The sequence below is a fragment of the Columba livia genome, chromosome 27 (genome assembly GCF_036013475.1).
Source record: "Columba livia isolate bColLiv1 breed racing homer chromosome 27, bColLiv1.pat.W.v2, whole genome shotgun sequence".
Taxonomy (NCBI): Eukaryota; Metazoa; Chordata; class Aves; order Columbiformes; family Columbidae; genus Columba; species Columba livia.
This window is the reverse complement of record NC_088628.1, coordinates 1,025,107-1,046,417: the sequence shown is the minus strand read 5'-3', so window position 1 is coordinate 1,046,417 and position 21,311 is coordinate 1,025,107. Positions and strand designations below refer to the sequence as shown.

The following is a 21,311-nucleotide window of genomic DNA, read 5'->3' as shown; positions in this document are numbered from 1 at the left end:
AGGTAAACGCTGAGTTACCGGCCTTGTCACGCGTGCTGCAGGGACCTGATGTTGTCCCTTCAACGGTGACATCCCCGCTGCTCCAGCTCTGAACCACTGGGGCGGTGGGACCACCAGACCCCCCAGGATCAAATGGAAGCCGTTGGTACCTCCAGGCCGTCCCTGGATGGCAGCACCATCTGGTGGCACCAGCCGTCCCCGTTTGTCCCCAGCCAGGCCCGGTGGCAGCAGGGAGCCGAAGCGACATCCTCAGGCCGGGCTGCACAGACCCCTCATTTAAGACCAAATTGCCCTTTTTTGTTTAAATTCTGCAAAACCCAAGTGAGTTTTGTCCAAATTCGAGCATGGGGTGCAAAGAGACGACTCCAGAACGTGGCTCCACATCTCCAGGCGCAGGGAGAGCTGCTGCCAAACCTGTCCCCATGAATAATAACAAATCTGAGTAAAACCGGCATTTTTGGTGTGAAACACTGATAATTAATCAGACACGAATCAGATCCTTTCAGCTGCCTCCTGGAATTATCCAGTTTGGAGTCTCAAATTCGTAAAGGAAAACGGTGAAGTAGCTTTTCCTCCCCGAGCTTCTGTATCTTAATACCAGTCATGGGGTTTTTTTGCATAAATAAGCAAGTTCTGCACAAATATTTTGGTGCTGGGCCCCAAAGTACAAAGAAAGAACATAATAGATAAAATAAATACGCCTACATAATAGATAGCGGCAAGATAAGATCTGCAAATACTCTTTTGAATAAATATCTTGTTAACATTAAAAAACAAATGGCCACGTGGGACAGGGCAGGGGATCCACACAGCCGGTCCTTAGGGAATGGTACAAACCCAAAGACGCGCTTAAGGAACGGTCTAAAACCAAATCCGCCGTTACCTGATCACCGCTACCAATGCCCGACCCTACAGAACCCTTTTAAAAACCGCTCATCCAATATCAGAGTCAAACTCTTTATTTACTTTGAAACACGGGTTTAAGTTTCCAGTGACAAAGTCCAGTTTGGCCGCAGCAAGCGCGGGGCTCGTTAACGGTTCTTGATTACACAGCCCTTTGTGACACGGGGTTGTTTGGGTTTACAAGGCACTGCGAGAACACGCTGAGAACACCAGAAAAGCCCCGGCAGACCGAGAAGTGTCCCGATAAGCACGAGATCAGCAACACCTGAGGCACCCAGACAGCTGATTAACTCACAATTAACGAACGGAGGAGCCCAGAGGAGCGACGCGCAGAACCCAGTCCCAGCAAAACGCACAATTGCAAAGAGACGGAAAAACCTTCATGAATTTGGCCAAACAAAGCGCGGCAAATATTCTTTTCTTTATTGTCGGGTTGGAGCGTGCGTCAGAAAAACCTCAAGAAGGCGATTTGGGGCAGTTTCTGAAGAGTATCTGGGATAACGGGGACAGCGAACACCCCGTTTTAACACCCACCTCCCAGCAAGCGGCTCCTCGCTCCCCATTACAAGGCACTCCCTGTTGCATCCAAGTAAACACTTGTGATTCCAGAAGCTGGTGCAATAGAAAACCTGAAGGTGTATTTAAGTAGCACAAGAGTTTTCTTTAAGGGCAGCGTGTAGTTTCATTTCCTATATCTAATTCCTACCTACGGGGAGGCATTTTCTTCTCTACTTTGTCTTAAAATAGACCGAGCAGAAGCGGATCGCAGGTTTCAATGAATACGACGAGGAATTAACAATCTCCTCGGCTTCGTTTCTGCTTTGGGGGTTTGGCAGAATATCGCTTTTACCACCTCAGACACTGATCAGACACGAACACAAGGGGTTTCTAACAAAAATTGCACTTTATACCGCAAAACATGAGGGTTTCTGGTGCAAAAATACTAAATTCATCTCCAGCGGGATGCGTAGTTACGTATCAACCAGGGTGTTTTATCCAAGATAAAGTTTGTAAGAAAGCCTTCGCAACTCTGAAAATTCATTGAAATATTATCGGAGAATATATTAAAGTAAGTAAAGGAGACAATAGGAAGTTACATTGTGGAAGTACATACCAACTGCTGACAACTCTCAGCTGCACTGTGGGGCGAGATCTGAAAATCAGAATTAAAACCCCCAGGTAAGTGGAGTTTCCACGGTTAAACATCCCGGTTCTGCTCGCTCGCAGACGCTCCGGCTCCCCCGTGGAGCTGCTTGGTGTCTGGAGCCGCTCCGTGCCTGGAGCCGCTCCGTGTCTGGAGCCGCTCCGTGCCTGGAGCCGCTCCGTGCCTGGAGCCGCTCCGTGCCTGGAGCCGCTCCGTGTCTGGAGCCGCTCCGTGCCTGGAGCCGCTCCGTGCCTGAGCATCAGCCACACGAGCGGAGGGTCGGAGAAACGCCCCGAGTTCAAAACAGAGACGCGAGGAGTTAAACCGTGAACCAGCACGGACAGCGTGATCGCCGCTTCAGCCCTTTGTGGGGAACTACCCACCCAGCTCATTTCGGCGGGGTTTTTCCCTGTTTTTGGTGTGAAGAAACTCCTCCTACCGCGGTTCCTTGTACACGTTTCCTAAGCAAGCGGGCAACAGATCCGGCGCTCAAACGCAGATTGAGGATCAGGAGAAACTTGAGCGGATTTTAACTTTTTTAGCCTTTTCGTTAACAAAACCACCAGGAGCGGAGCCTGTGCTGTGGGAGCGCAGGTCTGCAGGCCTGGGAGCTCTGGGGGTTTATTCCAGGTGTGACATGGCCTGGAATGATCCCCTTTTGCCAGCCGAGTGAGGCACTAAAAGGTGAAACGTTGCCCGTACAACCAGCAGAACAACCGGAGACGCGCTGGAGTTTGAACGCTGTATCTCCCAGTGACCGCCTGGGCACGTAAATACAATTAGGAGTTTCCTACCTGTACGTATGTACAAACCCTACGGAGATAAATAAAGGTAAATGGGTGCGTTAGATCAGAGCCCTGCTTGACAAGGCTGTTCTGCCGCCACAAGGAGCCAGCCAGGAAGCGTTTATTAACATCTCCAATTTACTCTTGACCCCTCTTGCCTTTGCATTTCCCTCCTCTCTGCGGTGAGAGCTGAGCAACCTGTGAGTTGTCACCGAGTTGGAAACTTGAAGGACTCTGGAAGCTCATTCAGCTGCAGCCTCATGTCACAACCACATTCAACACCTCGAACCATCCTCATGACCTTTTTTCTTCCTCCTTTCCCACTACCAGCACGTTTAGGAGAAGCAATCAGGTTGGGGAATGCTCCAGATAAGCGTGAACTGCTCCGAAATCTTATAGATTGTACCAATGTACAATGGGTGTTCACCTTCAACTAAATCACAGCATCATAAAATATCTCCAATTGGAAGCAACCCATACAGATCAAGTCCCCCACGTGTCTTTAAGGTAATTTTCAGCCCCTTTTTGTTTTAAAAAGCAGATTATCAGGTTTAATCCAAAGGAAACTGGAATCAATGCCTCCCAGCATCAGCGTCACCAGATTATGGAGTTTACGAGTTATCTGGAGCTCCTCAAAATCCTCCGCAGCATTTAATAAACGAACCAATTAAATAGTCACCACCAAACTCCACCAGCTCAACCAGCTCCCGCTCCGAGCTGCCGGCGCAGATCAGAACGACACCGGAGCCCACGCGGCGGAACCTCCCGAATTCTCTCTTCCACACTCAATATTCTCACCCCGCTTCTCCGCGATATCCCCCGAGACCTTTTTGCAATCACAGGATTCCAAAATTAGCAGTGATTAGCACTAAATCTGAACTTGCTACGCTTACAAGCGCTATCTCTTTCTTTCTGTGGTTGGCAACAGGTCTCCCAGGTCAGTGCAAACGAGCAAATTCTATTGATTGATGATCTGGAAGAGAAAGCAGATAGGAAGTGTTACACAAAACATCAGCGTTTTGAAGCTCTGAGCCATTTTTATGTTGTGTTTCCAAAGAAAATACCTACAGGAAATGTATTATGAATTCAGGAGTTTAACAAAAAGCTTCCAAAAAAACCCAAAAGTATTTAATTTAGGTCAGATTAAATAAAATCAGTTTAATGCCATTTTTAAATGTTTCACTATACAAAACTCCTCTACCACAGACACCCTTTACAAACACAACCTCTGAGGACTAATTCTCACCCCCAACATAAGAAAAGATTATAAAATAAATTATGTTTTCTAAGAAAACGGAAGCTTCACCAAAACAGGTTACGAGGGAACGCGCAGCTCGAGGCGACACTCAAAATATTCCGGAAAATAGTCTCCAAAACCTTTCCGTCGCAGAAATTGGCTCCAGATTTTCCTCCAGAGCAGCCGAGTGGACCCAAGAAGGAAAATCCATAGGTGTGGGATGCGACATATGGAACAGAGCAGCGTGGGAAGCTGCTCGCCCCGCCAGCCGCTGCTTCCCCGACGCTGGATTTGGAGCCGCCGCGTCTTTTTCCATCATCACCTCACTAAACTGTCCATTTTCCGCTCCCGTTTGATTCCCAACTACGAGCAAATTAAATAGCGTTACTGACAATTACTTAAATCAATGGCTGACTCAGAATACGCAAATTATTCCTCTTTTATAAGTTTAGCAGCTAAGGTACACCGACAATAACTTCTTACCAGGCAAAGGAATCGACCTACAAGATAAGTAGCTCAACTATTTGCAAAAAAAAAGTGTCAAACCACGAATATTTCAACAAAATATTAAATAGAATAAATTACTAATCAGAAAGCCTGCCTGCCCGCCGACGATCTGACAAGTGCTACTTCGTATTTGAACGCAAAAGAGAATATTGGCTTTGAATGCAAAACTAGATCTGGAAAGCCTGGAAACACAGCGGTCACTTCCTCGCTAAGCCAGAAATCTGTCCCAGAAAAGCCTCATACACTGGTCCTCTTGGCAAAGTCCCGACAGCTGCAGGAGCCTCCGTCCCCCCCGAGGGCCACGAGAAGCGCTATTTCCTTTTTCACTAGATTTCTACTGGAAAACAGCAAGTTAACGGCAGCTCTCACTGAGAGATACTATAGCAGAATCACTCATGATTAGAAAAATTAAAATAACGGTATTCTGAAATGTTTCTAAAATGTTATTCTTTATATATACATATATATCTGTAAAAGCATTAGAATCAAACCGCAGACCTCTTCATTTAAATGGTCCCTCAACGAGACCCACTGGTCACCCATTACCAATTTTGTGTCCGTTCCCACTGTAAAATCCTCTGGTTTTTGCTGGAGTCTTGTAATTTGGAAGCAAAAACCAACACGTATGATTCACTTTTAACGTCCTGCTTGGAACCTGCGTGCGCCCTTCCCCAAATGAACTCCCGGGACAGTTCACACAGGAGGCAGCACCTCGTACCCTCCCATTGGGAGGGGGACACTAAAACTCCCCAGAATCCTCATTCGAAGCAAAATTCCTATTTTTCTAACAACCCCCTCTGGGTTACAGACAGCGGGAACAGGTTGAAGATTTTTAGATCTGACAGAATGTCTCTGAATCCGCACGTCCGCCTATTTATGCCTATTACAAATTAACATGGCAACTTCGAAGTTAAACATTATTCTTCTAACCTTTAACGAGAACAAAAATGTATAACTAAGGAGGTTATCAATTACTCAACCTCCACCTTAAAAATAACAGCTAGCACCAAGAGTCTGGATAAAGATCTCCTGTGGAGAAAGTGGCCTTTAGCAAAGCTATTTAACCGCTAACGATTCGCTTTATACACGCATGAAACAATGTGTTTTGTACAGGAGGTATATGGTTGACTTGAGCGAGGAAGGCGGCGTTGAGAGCATAATAACAAATAAAGACATTTGGGAATATTTGGCGCAAGTTGGGCTCATAGAAAATTAAAGAGAGAGATATTCCTGCTCCACAACAACGGGAACCCAACCATCCCTCTACCTGCAGCTACCAGTGCATTACAGAGGATCCGGCGAATACTGGGGGTGAAAAATCAGTGCCTAAAGTATTTTTCCATTTCAGCAAAGCGGTTTTGAAGACTCCCCGTCCCCGCCAAGCGCTGCTTATAACAAACCCACACCGCTCCAACTCTCTTACATTAAAACCTATAATCCGGCCAAAGAGGAGGGAGGAAAAAGAATAAATCAAAGCAAACCAAAAGCAAACCTTCTGATTTAAGAACTAGTCATGAGAAGATGGGGTTATTGACTCCCTGCACCTGAACGGCAAAGTCCAGGCGGGAAACTCCCCGTCCGTGCTGCGTGAGACGGGTCGGGAGCCACTGCTTGGCTGACAGACAATACAACACAGCACAAACACATCAGTTGCTTCAGAGAACCAGCAGTCGCAGGTGTTTTAAAAGAGATTCTGAATCATCGGTTGCCTGGGCTGAAATGCTCACATCTGATCAAAAAAAAAAGTCAATTTCTAGCAGTGGAATTTTTTTCCTTGTTTCTTTTTGAAGTCTCCAATTCTGGGTCTGCACGTTTCAGACCGTTTTCCCCAAAACTTCAGTAGCAGGGAAAAAATTGTGGAAGTGCAATACTAGGAGAGCTTCTGTCCGCGTTCAGTGTTCGTGCTGACAATTGATTTTGTCTTCAGAGTGCTCCAAAACATCCAGCATTTCCTCTATGATGGCCTGGAGCGCCCGGCCCAGCTGTTCGGCGCTGTAGGGCTTTCCCAAAGGAGGCACGTGGACAAAAGCTGACCTCCCGCGGCTCTGGTATAAAGACGTGTAGTAAGTGAAGTCACAGAGGTATCTGAAATACAAAATAGAGTTTATTTAGCAACAAGTGATAAATACAGCGTGCAAAGTGCAGGGCAGGATGACCCATGTTATCATTTGGCATTGCGGCAATGTCCTGCGATCAAGAGCAGAATAGAAGACAGGTACTGTGAGTCTGTGGTCACTTTAACCAAATTTAGGACAAGTTTTATCTTTTTCCCCATGACGATGGTGTAACCACTGAAAAAATCGATGGTATTGCAGCCCCATGAGAAGGGGAAAGCGCACGAATCGTATGGGTCTCATAAATTGAGTGTGAAGGGAACGCGTGTTGCGGGATGAGTCTTATTCCACCTGGTGATCGCCAGCACCTCGTACCTGCCGGCGTCCTTGGATATGGTGACGGTGACATCCAGCCCCAGCGCCGAGACCCTCTTGCAAACCGTGTCCATGTCGATAATGGAATCGATGCACTCGGGGCCACCTTCGACACAACACTGAGAGCCCGGGCAGAAACGGCAGTTGTCCAAACCTTTATAACCGACGTTGTGGCCGCACTTCTCCAGAGTCACGGTCGTGGCCATCCCCGAAACACCCACGTGAACCACCAGCTACAAGAAGAAAAGAAATGAGTTAAATCAACCAAAATACAACTGGTGGAAAAGCAACAGCCTGCTCTTCCCAATCAAAGACCGACGGAGTTGTTATAGGGTTCTCGTGTGGATACCGCAGTAACGAGCCGGTTGCTGTTAGAATGGCAGATTTTAACCATTTTCTCTGTCTTTTCTCCTCCACTTACTCACCTGGGGACTGTGTTTTTTCCACAACGCGGGAATGAGTCTTTGCACCGTCTGGTATTCAACTGGGACTTCATAGACATGCAGATCCACATCATCTCGCAGTCCCAGCTTCTCCAGCTCCTACAAACACAAGGGAAGAAATCCAGGATAGTCAGGCACAGGATATTAGGATATTCAGGATATTCAAGTGGTTTTCTAGCCCATACCCTGCACTGCCTCAAGGAGAGAGTCTCTTGAGAGCTAAGACAGAAGAAGCAGCAAACAGAGCAAGAAGGGAAGAAAAAAACCCATAAGGGGCAACAAGAAAGGTGTCTCTCCACCTGCATTAACAGTCTTCCCCGTCAGGCCTGTTTGTTTTGCTCTGATGTGTGTATAACAAAGAAATCAACGTTTAACCGACAACAGTTATCAACAAAGAAACCAACATTTAACTGACAACAGTCATCAGCAGCGCCCACGCTCAAAAGAAAGGTTGGCTAAATTATTTATAGAAGCAGATAGTCACACTCCCTTCTTGAAAGAACCAGGTATTTTGTAGAGAAAGTAGAATTGAGAAGATTATATTCGTCACATAATTTGTCTTCTCTCGGGTGTGTTGGCCTGGGCAGCAAACTCGCATTTGTTGGAGGAGCGAGAGCTCTCGGGGTGAGGGGCCGGTGCTCCCAGGCTGTGATTTGGTGTCTGTGTCTCCACAAATATTAACAAACGCTCCAGAGCACCACTGGCACGCTCTCCTCAACGTATTTGTTTTATTTTGGCACAACCTGGAATACGACGCAGCCCATTCCCAAAAAGCAGGTTCCCATCACTAGCTTTACCTATACCTAATATATGGTACTTAGTTTTGCAACAAGAGTTCTTACCATTGTAGTGATTCAACTAACGCAATAAATTATTTCTCCCTCTATAACGGTAACTAAAGCCACGCCATGAAAACATCCCAAATATCCAGGCAATAAACTTACCCTATTTCCTCCAACCTTTACAAGCACGAAGTGGCAGTTAAGTACCAGAACAGGACTTTACCAGAACTGAAACATTCCAGGGCCGTCAAACCCAAACTCTGAAGAACTCAAGGAGAGGATACACCCCCATGGTCTAGAGCTGCTGAAAAAAAATCATGTTCTTAAACAAAATCATCAGCTGAGCTCAAGCCCAGGAGCCTTGTGCAAGTCGACACTTTCCCAGTGACTGAAGCGACTTTAACTGTTGCGTTTAACAAATTCCAACAGTGTCTAGCACGGATCAAGTTCCCCTCTGATGAAAACGACATTTTTCGGCACTCTGAAAACTTCAGAGCTGCTTTTCAAGAGTGGTAAGTGACCGTACGTGCCACAGAGCCAGCAGCCTTGGGCAGAGTCCTCCCGCAGCTCCGTCTCCGCTGCAAAGGAGCCGCAAGCGCATCCTTTTCCTTCTTGCATCTCCATCACCAGGCCTGGGGGTCACTCAGAAGAACCAACTGCAGCTTTTCACACGTTAACAGACAGCAGAAGTTTGTTGTCTGATGTTGCTCTTCTCCTGAGATATATATTGGTTGAAAAATGCAAACTTACTTGTGCCAAGAGCTTGAAATGACTGCTTGTGCTAACATCAAAGGGGCTGCATGTACAGCAAGAAAATAACCTGCGACTCCCATGTCCCCACGCCAGCGCTGTCGTTCTCATGGATCTGAGGTAGAAACAGCGATGAAACAAGCCATCAAACTATCAAAGGACGTTTTAAAATATGCTTGAATTATTAAAGTGTTTCCGTTTCAGGTTCGGATTCTGTGATCAGAGCCAAGAGCTGCGCTTTCACGCAACGACTTGGCTTTATTTTCCTGTGTGTGGAGATCAGCCTTGCAAACTTGAGGCTAAGGAGTGCAGATGGGCTGTTTAAACAGAGCCTACCCGATTCCAAATCTTGAATTCCCCTAGGTTTAAAATTCTGACAAAGTAAAGACAGCTCCAAGGAGAGGACAAGGCGAGGTCCTTGGACTCCCCCGTTACAATCCTACCTCCTCCGTATAAACCTGAGCAGTTATTTTAGAACATTTTTTCTGTGGTTATCAGCACGAGCCTTTTTTTTACTGAGAAAAAACCCCAACCTTTCACACTTGTCCAGACCACAGAGAGCGCAACAAGATTTAAAACAACCTAAAACATGCAGCAAAAGCAAGAGTGAGACTTTCACGGCCCAGCAGATCTGAGCAACAACAATGATAAATCACTTGCTCTGGCTTGGAGGGCGAGTCTGATATTAAAGCATTAAAGTATTGATTAGCGTCTGGCGCACACAGACATTCATTACCGGAGATGGATGCTCAGCGATGTCTCATCACATCTTCTTTACACGAATGGGCCTTCCATAAAGCTGCTTTACGCGGTGCGTTAATAAAGTAAGTAGTTTGCAAATGAGAGTATTCAAATACAAGTCAAACCTCTTTAGGAAGATCTGCACAGTGTTAATTGGTAGGAATTCATCATTGCTTCTCTGCAGAGTGTGAAACGGCTCCTAACGATGAATCTGATCGTGGGAAGTTTTACCGGTGGCGCAGAACGAGCATCTATAACGAAGGGGAAACCTCGGGCCGCACATCCCGGTGACAACCGCCTTCTCGAGACATTAAACCTTTGCTTTACAAATTCACAACGTTTGTTTTTTAACCAAACACGGCGCTGGCGCGCTGCCGCTCAATAATAAAGATGTATAAAGACGTACGCGGGCCCCCAGACAACAACTGATTGCCCCCAGCCTTGTATACCTGACAAACACAGAAAAACGAACGTGTTTGACCGATTCCCTGACCCCGCAACAATAGTCGCCTTTGTCAGCCTTTAATATCCTTATCAGGTCTGTCTAGACACCCTGACAGCAATTGTCCTTCGCCATGTCAAAACGCGCTCTGACCTCTCTCCTCCTCCTCGCCAGAAGCACTTTGGGGGATGACGGCAGGAGCCCATCAGCTCCACAGCCCCCGGGACACACCTGTGCGTGCACCTGAAGTCACATCGGGAAGGGCAGGAAACACCCGTTCTATAGAACTTCATCTTTAAAAAGCAAAAATCGCAGCTGGAAAAAGAAAAAATCCCTCCAACGAAATATTAAACAGATGAAAACACCGAGCAGCAAATCTACATTAACAGGGAAGATTTCTGCTGGATGCCTCGGGAAAGAAAGCAAAAAGAAGTCTTTCTGCCCTCTGAGTTTATAGGAAATCTCTCCCCTATGTGTAAAAATCTCCAAACATTTCATCTTCACTTTATGAGATTGTTACCGCTGCTATTTAGGGTACCCTATGTGTTAACTACGTGTAAAAGTCATTTAGCTTTCAAAACCACGCAGCAGTACCAGAAAATCACTGGGAGAAGTCACAGCGACCCTGCTCCGGAGAAGAAGCCAAATAAAACCAAAAAGCGGCCGGGAAAGAAAAGCAGAGAATTTTATCCTCAGGATGCAGGATAATAAAAGGTGTAATAAACCAGAACTAGCTTAGCCCTAGAGCTAGGAAGGATTTACAAAGATTGTTTAATTGATTTTTTCTTCTATTAAAATGCAGATCACACCGTCTGGGACTCAGGAACTCAGACACGTCTTTGTGTCCACTCAGCTCCATGAAGTCCCCTGTCTGAAACCCGCACAATGCCCAACTCGCATGTGCTCAAAGACACGCTGTTCCTTTTTGTCTGGGCCTCTCGGGGCCGAGGCGGGGGAAGGAAAGGCAAAAATCCTGCCTGAAGTTGCTTTTTTGGTTCCAGTTGGAAGCAAAACGAGCTGTTGAACAGGGCCGGGAGGACGACGGGCTGCAACGCGGCAGAGCCCACCCCAGCAACTGCAGTTTTAGACTCTCAAAACACCCGCAGACCTGTAAAATTAATTTAAAATGCACTTGATTATTCATCCATGAGCCACACGGTGCCTCGAGCCGCCGGGCTGAAGGAATGACACACAATTGCTCTTTTTATATATATATATATATATATATATATATATATTTGTTTTTATAAGGCACTCTTCCTGCCCCAAGAGCAAAATACTCTTATGTCTATGTCTCCTCTAGAATAAAAGGAGCTTCTTTACAATAGCTGACATTACACAAGTAAGAAAAAACCAAATCAATTAGTCTCACTAGTAATTTCAGTAACGTGTCATTTTTTTCCACATACACAACGTGCGTTTTTCCCCAAACTGGAGCTGAGCAAACCCTCACTCGAACATTCATTTTCAAAAAGCTCTTGGAGGCAAAGGTTTTGGCTTCTCGAACCAGCCAACACATTAGACATCTGGACATTAGTTGACTGTAATTGATTAGAGTTTGTGATTTAATTTAAAAGCATTCTAGAGAAGATATTAATCTCAGGGCTCTGAAGGGAAGAGAGACGTGTTGGGGAGAAAAATAGATTTAATTCCCTGAGCAACTGTACTAAAAGGTACCCTGGAATTCCCAGTAGCTTTGTCATAAACCACAGCCAGAAGTGACAAATAAGAAGCGGGATAATGCGGCAGCGCTGTGCCTGGATGATGTTTTTACAGCAAGCAACCTCAAATCCTTAGTTCAGCCGCACATCTCGCAAGAGTCTGATTTCCTCTTCTTGCCTTGTTTGTGAATGTATCGGCGTTAGGCGGAGGGACGCGCTCGAGCAGACGCAGCTACAAGTGGCATCAGCACGATTTGCTCGAGCACGAACGCTCTGCTCGAGCGAGGATCCTTCTCTTTGAGAGAAAACATTCCAACTCCTCTGGGTTTGTTTGTTTATTTGGAATTACCTCCTGCAGAGGAAGATTCCAGGCTCCCTGCCCCATTTAACATCCTCCAAACCCAGGGAGTTACGAATTCCTCACTTGCCTTAGCTACATTAACCAAATCTCATTAAATTCCACCAGCTAAGGGATTGTTTTCCGAGAAGCGAATAAAACATTATCCAGCTGACCAGCGAGCTGGTCTCGGTTAACAGACTGAACAGCCAAGTTATAAAAAGAGCTGCAAACGAAGATTTTTAGGGGTATGTCACGAGCAGGGCGCTGTGTTTGAACTTGTTACCTGCACTGCGATCCAGCTGGCGTTGACGGCGTGCTCTCCGAACGGCCCAAACCCTGCAAGAGAAGCGAAAATCCACAGTGATGAAGTCACCCTCACACGTTGGACTGAGCTTAACGTTGCAAAGCGATCCCTGGTTTATATATCCTGAGAGAAAACCCACTTCTTCTAATGCCCAGTCCTTGTCTCCTTTACATCCAAGTTCTAAATGAGACCTACACAGAAATGGTTAAACTCTGCACCTTTTACCGCAAAGGAAAACAATAACTCACCTGAAAAGGAACTCTTTTCCCCCAACAGACAGCAGGGAAACACGTTTTTTCCTTCCTGACCGGCTTAGAAAAACTTTTTATGAGCAGATAAGTTGACCGATGTCACGGAATGAGAATCATTATTGGATTTGCTGTCCCTGATCATTTTAGCCCGCAGCAGACGCTTCCACAAACGTGGACAAACCCATCTCTACTCAGCCCTTCACCAACATCTTTGTTGGCATCGGTTATACCTCCGCAGGAAAAACCAAAATGCTGCTGATAAGTCACCTGCTCCGAGCAGCAAAGTTTATGACAGTGTTATCAAAAATACTTATTCGCCATATCTAAATTTCCTAATGAGTAACTTAGAGTTAACCAGTAATCCATAACATCTTTTCCTGAGCAAGCACACAAAGGTTAGGCAATTTATCTGGGCGCAATGTCAATATGCTTTAATTTAAAATGTCAGAGTTACCCTGTGAGCCTAATGCAATTAGGAGGCATAAATTCTGTCTAACTCGTGAAAGGACTTGAGAGGGGCCACAAATATTACGTGACACGTTAATGGAAACCTTCTACTTGCTGTCCGCAGTGAGTCTGAGGTTACGCTGCGCACGAGGACATCGGGAATTTGCACAGCGTGGGCTCGTCCGCACTGACGGATCTCTCACAATCCAACCAAAGTCGATATCTCCCCACCATAAACCTTCCGAAGGTTTCCACAAAATCAAAATGTAGGTGTATTTTCCTGGGAGAAAACCTCCAACATTACTAAGACAACCTACGACCGCAGCACAGGCCAATAAGTCGAACAATCCAATGTTTTTTCAGGTGCTTCTGCAAGTCAACACAGTTCTACAACTCTCTGGAAACAATCGCAACCTGCTGTTTCATTCCTAAAGAAATCGTAACAGTCTTACAAAAGAAATAAAGCATAATACACATATTTCTTTTTAACAATTCAACCACCGGAACGGTGAAATCCTACAGGTGCCCACGCACGTAACCTAATCCTCTCCCTCTGAAACCAAAAGCAAACTGGCACAAAAACAACTGGGGGCTGCTGCTCCTCTGACTCATCCCCGATACAGATCCCTCGCGTTATCTGTTTCACGGAAGATAAGCAACTTTGGCAGCAGCATCCGACTCCGCCGAGCTCCTCCGCATCCACAACGGGCCCCTCCAAGGCTCATTAGCAGTAAACCAGCTGCAGGGATCTTTATGGGATTATCTCCTTAAAGAGTTCTAAAAAAGAAACCACATACAAATAACGCTCATCGTCGGCGAGCACATGCCTCTAACGGAACGGGAACACAACGCCGCTGCTGATTTTAAACAGGAATTTAGCGCGACATCGATGGCAAATTATCAAATATGGGTAGACCTGACAAGGTAACCACTGCCTTTTAGAAACAGATTTCACTGAAAACAGGGAAAAAAGAGCAAGGAGCACCTTTGCAAGCGGCAGACTATTTACTGACGCGAGTTTTCTGTTTAGTCACCGCCGAGCGCGGCTGCTCGGCGTTAGATCCGGGTTTGGGGAAGCCAGACTTTGCCACCTGCTTCTCCGCTCTCTGCGCCCGTTCTCTGCAAAGACACTTTGCCTCCAATTAAAACCGCTCCAGCGACTCGACCGCAACGAACCCCTCGCCCCCGCTATTCAAACGGTCTCAACTTCAGCTGCCGGAGGCGGGTGGTGGAGGGGGGGGAGACCTGAATAGTTTCCCCGGGTTCCCCATTTGTCACAGAACTGCCTGCCCCACAAATCAAGCCGCCCGGTCCTTTGTACGCGGGGGGGAAAGGGGCCTGACGAGCTCTCGCCCGCGATGCCGGGGCCTTTCACCCCCCGGGTTGTGGTTGTTCTTCCTTCTGCCGTCCTGTGCAGGTGATTTTTGGGAATGGCCCCGGCACCTTGATGGGGTGGTCAGTGAGAAAATCCCCCCCACTCCAGTGCTCTGATTGGTTTCCTTGCTCCTTGGGAGACTCTGTCCCCATCTGTCCCCAACCAGGAGACCATTGGGGGGGGTCTGGGGGGTGCCAACCCCCCCGCCCTGTGCCTGGCCAAGTGTTCGGAAAGTCAATGAAAAGCCCCTCAGCAAACAATGAACCCCCCCAGCTTCTGACACCCCCACAGCTCCTGACACCCCCCCACACACAGCAGCCCCCCAAAATCCCCCAACCCCGCCCTCAGTCATCTGCTTATCACCCCACACGGGGGACAGACCCCCCCCGACAGCCCCCCCCAAGTCACCTCCTTAGTCAGACCCTGAGGGGACAGCACCCCCGCCAAATTTACCTCAGGGAAGGGGTTCCCCATCTCCCCCCTCTTCTCCAGCCTCACCGCCATCCCCCTTCACAGCCGCCCCTCAGCTCCCCCTCCCGCCCCAGGACAGCTCCGTACCTGTCACCACCACCGCCCGCCGCGGTTTCTCCATCGCGGCTCCGTCCCGTCCCGTCCCGTCCCGTCCCGTCCCCGGTCCCGCCGCCGCCGCCGCCCCGCACTGAGCGCGCGACCCCGCCCCGCCACCGAGTTCGCTCCGCCCCGCCGCCTAGAGCGGCCCCCCCCATCCGCAACCACCGAGAGCGCTCCGCCCAGCCGCCTAGAGCGGCCCCATGCCCGCCGCTTCCGCCGACGCGGAGGAAGTGGCTCGGCAGGAGGGGCTGGAGCCGCTGCACCGTTGAGCGGTGTCCGCCAGAGTCTGTAAGGGGCCCGGGCGGCAGTTGGTTAAACCGTTACAAAACGTTCAGACTAATCCACGCACGGGACTCTCTTTCCCCCGGGGAGTCTGCGGAGACCACAAACCGGAGCCGCTTCCCACCCTGCTCTTCTTCTGTCGTAAAAGCGCGGACCGAGTTGCCGCGGCGACGCTTTACGGCCGAGCCCGTGTTCTGCCCTCTGATTGGCTCCGCCGGGACCGCGCCGGGCGCTGATTGGCTCCGCCGGCGCCGTGCCGGGCGCTGATTGGCTCCGCGCGGAGCCGGGGGCGGTTTGAGCGGCAGCGCTCGGCGCGGCGGCGGCTCCGGCACGATGGTGAGTGGCGGCGGGGCCGGGACTCGGGGGGCTGGAGCCGCGGGGAGGGCCGGGGGGCTGACTCGCCTCTCCCCGGTGTCCCGGTCACCGTCCTGGTGCCTGAGGCTTCTCTGTTCCCTCCACAGCTGCCCCTGTCCCTGCTGAAGACGGCCCAGAACCACCCCATGGTGAGTACTGGCCCCCACCCCCGGCCTCGCCGGTGACACCGGGACAGGTTCCCGGTACCGGGGCTGACCCGACGTCCCCCCACCCCCGTGACTCCCGTCTCTTGCAGCTGGTGGAGCTGAAAAACGGGGAGACGTACAACGGGCACCTGGTGAGCTGCGACAACTGGATGAACATCAACCTGCGGGAGGTCATCTGCACGTCCCGGGTAAGGCTGGAGCCCCCAGTACCGGGAACCGGTCGGGGTTTCTCACCTTCCATGTCCCGGGGAGCCCTTGGGGAGCATCTCTGGGACAGCTCAGAGGCCGTCACTGCTGTGGATGGGTGATTTCTGCCTGAGATGTAAATTCAATGTAAATTTAATGCAGTTAAAATTAGAGGAAACGGCCCCAAGTTGCAGCAGGGGAGGTTGAGGTTGGATCTGGGAACAATTTCTTCCCCAAGGGGCTGTGGGGCATTGGAACAGGCTGCCCAGGGCAGTGCTGGAGTCACCATCCCTGGAGGGGTTTAAAAGGCATTTAGATGAGGTTCTCAGAGACGTGGGTGGGTTATGGTTGGACTCTGATTTCGAGGGGCTTTTCCAACCCAAAAGATTCTGTTCCGCTCTAGTGGGATCCAGAGCCACCGGGCTCAGTAAAACACCCAAACCACCTCCCAAAGCCAGTGACAGCGGAACTGGAGGCTCTGCCGGGGCTGTACTGGTGGCACTGGTTTCACTGGCCGCTAGATGGCACGGAGAGGCGGCAGAACGCGGCCCCGGCCCCCGGGGCGGGTGTTTACTCCAGGGGAGAGGCCGGAACGAGGAAGCGAAGCAGCGTCTGGCTCCGTCCCCCCTCCCCAGCCAAGGAGCAGCATCCAGGGCAGGGTGGGGTTCACTGGGCGGCGTTTGGAACACGACTGGTTCTCTGTGTCTCGTCTTGTGCACAAAGAACTTGCCTGTACAGGCAGAGTCGCCCCAAATAACTCCTCGTGGGGCGGGGAGGTGGGGAGGGAAGCGATTTATTTTCTCCCCGGAGAGGAGGAACGAGGCGTTCTCGTCTCGCTCGCTCTTCTGGGGCGTTACAGGCGCCTCGGCCACGTGAGAATCGCTGGGCTGAAGCCAAACCCGTCCGCGGCCAAACCCTGGCGGGGCCGCGGTGCTGGGGCGAGGCGGGTCCCGGCCCCCCTCCCGCTGACATCATGGGCAGCCCGGTTGTTGTTTCAGCTTCGACGCTCGATTCCTCTTCCCCCAACCGCCCTCAGAGGTGAAACCCCCGAGAATTTACATCGTAGGAAAGCCCCGAAACTGCGTTAAACGACATAGAGAGGTGGCTGCTGCATAACCACACACCTGAAACGTTTATTTATATATATATATATCTGTAAGCTCTTTATTTTGGCACATGCCAGCTGGCTCCGGACCTGCCTCGCTGTTCCCTCCCCAGCCCAGAGGAGGGAAGGAGCGAGGTGACTCCACGACGACGCCTTTTGCTGCGCTTTTCTTGCCAAAATAATCCAGTTCTTTTAGCTGTTGTGTGTGACTTACCACGCTCTCCGCTCCCGCTTTCGATTCCCTTCTCGTACGAGAAGGGAAGGTGCTGGTTTCCTCGGCCTCCTCGTCCTTCGTTTCCTGCGGTTGTGGAACAAATTAAAGCTGCGGTTGCTCGTGGCTGAACGCTCTTCCCCCCCAAAGTTATAGGGCTGCATGTTTTAGAGGAACAAAACCCCTTTTTTTTGCAGCTAGTTACAGATATCTTTCAGAAAAGATTGGTGGAGCCATCACACTCTCCAGAAGTGATGGGAAATATTCAAACGCCCCCAAAGTAACACAAAAAGCACCTGGTTTTGTTCGTAGCCTAACGCCTTCCTCCCGGCTAGGATGGAGACAAGTTCTGGAGGATGCCCGAGTGCTACATTCGTGGCAGCACCATTAAATACCTGCGTATCCCGGACGAAATAATCGATATGGTGAAGGAAGAGGTGGTGTCCAAGGGCCGGGGCCGCGGCGGGATGCAGCAGCAGAAGCAACAGAAGGGCCGCGGCATCGGAGGTGCTGGACGAGGTAACGATCCTGGTTTGTTTTTCAGCTCGGAGAGGGGCTGAGCGGGATCTTTGCTTTTAAATTTCACCTCTTGTGCGAGGAACGGCTGGTTTTTCTCAGCTTTAAACCCAAAACTGTGTGTCTGGGAGAAGCTGGAGCTGCTTCTGGGTGAGGTGTAGCCAAGCGAGCGTGTTGCCGCTGCCAAAGAATCGGGCAGATCATTGCCAGGGATGTGCCTCCCTCCTTTTGGGGTTGGGCAGGAGCTTCAGAGTCTGAGCTTGACTGCTTCTACCCCTCCTGACTAATTGGGGAGCGTGGCCTAACAAAACTGGTGTCTCTTGGCTCAGCAAGTCTGGGAGGGAAACAACTGGCCGTTCTGGTTGGAAATACACCGTGGCACTGATAGAAAAACATCAGCTTTTCTCCCAGGAAAATGGGGCTTGTTGACTTATTTATGTCTTAAAAAACAAAAAAATACCGGAGGGTTTGTGTTCCTCCTGCTCCACGTGAATAATTCATGTTTCTGATAAAAGGACAGGTTGCCACTTAGGAAGAAATAAGTCACCAAACCAGCTCTTCCTTCCTGCGCGGTGTGGTCAGGGGACCTTGGAGCGCTTCGGCTGGGGGATAGATTTGCTTTTTTCTCCCCAAAGTGTCCTGCTGGAAGCCGAGAGCCGCTCCTCTCCTTTCCTGCTCGTCCCTCCCGCCTTGTATTTGCAGTTCGTGGTCACCTCGCTCAGCCCCGGGGTCGCTCCCGGTACGGCCTCATCCTGCAGCGCGAGCTTTGCGATCCCGAGCGCGCCCACTCCCGACAACAAACCCGGGTTTGGCGCAGGAAATCGGAGGTTTTCAAAGTCACCGTGACACCGAAGGGGCGACATCTGATTGCGGAGCAGCCTTAACGAGCTGCCCCCGTTTAGATTACACGAGGAAACCTGGCGGGACGTACCCGGGGCCATCGCGCGACGTCTGCGACTCGCAGGGACTTCTGGAGGAAAAACCCCACGACTTCTTCTCCTCCCAGCGCGCAGAAGTGACCTTTACAAATCTGAAGGCGCCTTTTCTTTTTCCTCCTTCCCCTTTTTCAGTGGCCAAAGCACTTGGCATAACAGGTTTCTTTTTCATTTGTTGGAAGATGGTTATTTGGACAAACATTTGAGCTGTGGAAATAACCCCCTCGTGGGGAGCCGAGCCGAGCTCGGCTTGAGGCGGAGTTCCCCGCTGTTCTGATGTGCAGCTTCAATTCGCCGATGGAATATTTTAAAGGGAAGCTTCGGCATTTGCTAATTAGCTCAAACGTTTGGCTCTCATTACCAAGACACGAAGGGAGGAGGGAGAAAATAAAAAAGCAGGCCGATTCTGTTGCGAGGCCAGCAGGCAGAAGCAAAGCTGTAATTGTGCAGAGTTGAAAGGATTATTGTTTCTGACCCTGGTAAATCTTTCGCCTTTTGCTTCTCGGCTTGCCAAATTCAGACAGTTTCTGCTCAGCTTCTCTGGAACTGCGGGGTTAAGAGCGATATTTTTATTATTACTATTTTTGCTTTATTTTTCTTTTGCCCCTGCCTTGGTCGCGTCTCCAAGGTGAAGCCGCCAGAGCCGAGCGCTCCGGAGCAGCTTTTCTGCCCATTGCCCAACCTGGTCTGCTCTGGGTTCTGCCCTTTGCAGGGGGGCGGCAGTAGATCCGCAGCCCCTTTACCACTTTCGCACACCCAGATCAAATTCCCCCGCCCGGATTCGCTGTTGTGTGCATTTGAGGTGAATGTGAGCGGTGAGGGAAGGACGAGGGGGCTCAGACGCTCGTGGCTTTTGGCTCTGAGGACGCTCAGATGTATTTGTTTTCTGTTGTGTCGCCTCGTTGCTTTTATTTGCCGTTTTGCTTTGGGGGGACACGGTATAACCCGCTCACCCCACCGGATTTAAAACACAGGGTCGCCTCCTCCGTTCTGTTTTTCAGAAGTTAAACTTCACGCCCATAGCGCAGCTCGTCTAAAAGTCCCGTTTCCACTGCTAAGACTAGGAAATAGGCGTGAGTTTGGGTAAAACTAGAATCAACGTAAAGCTGTGGGACGCGTCGCCGCTCACGGGGTCGCTGTCCCACCCGCGCCCGTTCTGTCTGCCCCGCAGGTGTGTTTGGCGGCCGTGGCCGAGGGATCCCAGGCAGCGGAAGAGGCCAGCAGGAGAAGAAGCCGGGCAGGCAGTCGGCGAAGCAGTGAGAGGCTGTTTGCACCCCGTTTGGGTTTTAGCACCTCAGGATCGCCGTTTGTTCCAAACCCGTTACCTTCCCGCTCCGCCAACCGGTCCGAGCCCGAACCGTCTCGTTTTGGAAAGCCCCTTGCCATTTAACCCGGGAAAGCGGAGTTATTCACTCCTTCTAGTCGGCAAGTCATTGGAAATGTTTAAAAAATAGTCTTTAAGGACTTAAGTTTGCCTTCTCCTGAGGGGGAGAGCGCCGTTTCATCTCTCAGGGTCGCCGGGTTCCATTAGGAAGATGAACCACGTGCGCCAGAACGGAGGCAAAACCGCTTTTTGGATTGTTTGGGTTTCTTGTATGTATTGAAAGGTGGGAAACTCGTTGCATTTGTAACAGGTGCGAGTGGTTTGGTTTAAAACACTGAACCTGAGGATGTTGGATCTGTACCTGAGTAGTCTTAAGGGTTTGGGGTTTTTGTTAAGAAAAAGCACCAAACTTTTAAGCTGTGGTTTATCTTCTGGCCAGTCAGTTCTGCCTCTTTCCTGCGGCTCGAAGGAAACGTGGGGTGAACGTTGCGTTGGCCATCAAGGGTTTTTTCCCAGAGCGCTTTGTGATAAATGAGAGTTTCCCAATTAGCTTATTACTAATTTGACTTGAGATTAGAAGTTTCCTTTAAAGGAAGGAGTTTTCTGTGGTTTTGTGGAGGGCTGCTCTGCCCCTTCATCCTCATGTGTTTGTGTTTTTCTGAAAAGCAACCGAGCGGTTGAGTTGATTTATTTCCCCCCCACTTTAAAACCTGAATTCTGACAATATTTCTCAAGTTCTTTGCTTCTGGTACCCGGTGATTCAGGAACCTCCGTGGATTCCCAGCCCTGGGGCAAAACGCACCCGCAAAATACCCTGGTTGATGGGAACTGAGGGTCCGTGTGGGGACACGGGGGGACAAAGAGGCTCCGACCGCAGCTCAACCCCCCGAAGGGATGAAATAGTTTAATTTTAGGGGAAAAGCTGATATTGTGACTTGTCCCGAACAGGTTTTGTTTGTTTTGTTGTTTTTTTACAAGCAATTCCCATATTGAAGCCTACTCTCTGCCATCGCCACTGTGTGAAAATGAGTGAAGAACATGCTTTTATACGTACTTATTTTTTTAACATTTCTATAACTCGCGTGCAGTGGTGAGTAGGAATAAACCACCAGCCTCCACA

The 21,311-nt window shown here is 49.6% G+C and overlaps 2 protein-coding genes across 9 annotated transcripts in view; one reads left to right on the top strand and one right to left on the bottom strand.

The window, feature by feature from the left end:
- Positions 1-15,551, bottom strand: part of PGPEP1 (pyroglutamyl-peptidase I) — a 23,389-nt gene extending 7,838 nt beyond the window's left edge. For 2 of the 8 annotated variants that reach the window (XM_065042548.1, XM_065042549.1), the window contains exons 1-2: positions 15,100-15,189; positions 12,448-12,500 (exon numbers count right to left, since the gene is read on the bottom strand). Coding sequence is in view for 4 of the 8 variants with exons in the window: in XM_065042551.1 (XP_064898623.1) it covers positions 6,469-6,661; positions 7,006-7,238; positions 7,431-7,547; positions 12,448-12,500; positions 15,100-15,133 (630 nt within the window). In the remaining 4 variants the exon portion in view is untranslated. Of the gene's footprint in view, positions 1-943; positions 6,662-7,005; positions 7,239-7,430; positions 7,548-12,447; positions 12,501-12,716; positions 14,845-15,099; positions 15,202-15,460 lie in introns of those variants that run through there. The other 6 variants (XR_010468286.1, XM_065042553.1, XM_021291649.2 and 3 more) reach the window with 6 other exon arrangements.
- Positions 15,532-21,311, top strand: LSM4 (LSM4 homolog, U6 small nuclear RNA and mRNA degradation associated). The gene is made up of 5 exons (XM_065042573.1): positions 15,532-15,729; positions 15,855-15,896; positions 16,004-16,102; positions 17,752-17,935; positions 20,039-21,311. Exons 1-5 carry the CDS (start codon positions 15,727-15,729, stop codon positions 20,125-20,127), a joined length of 417 nt encoding a protein of 138 aa, XP_064898645.1. The 5' UTR covers positions 15,532-15,726; the 3' UTR covers positions 20,128-21,311.

What these genes read in the sequence shown, in the direction of transcription:
- LSM4 (XM_065042573.1), top strand. An exon ending in CGGCCCAGAACCACCCCATG is followed by an intron (nt 15,897 to 16,003) that starts GTGAGTACTGGC and finishes CGTCTCTTGCAG; the next exon opens with CTGGTGGAGCTGAAAAACGG. An exon ending in AGGTCATCTGCACGTCCCGG is followed by an intron (nt 16,103 to 17,751) that starts GTAAGGCTGGAG and finishes CCTCCCGGCTAG; the next exon opens with GATGGAGACAAGTTCTGGAG.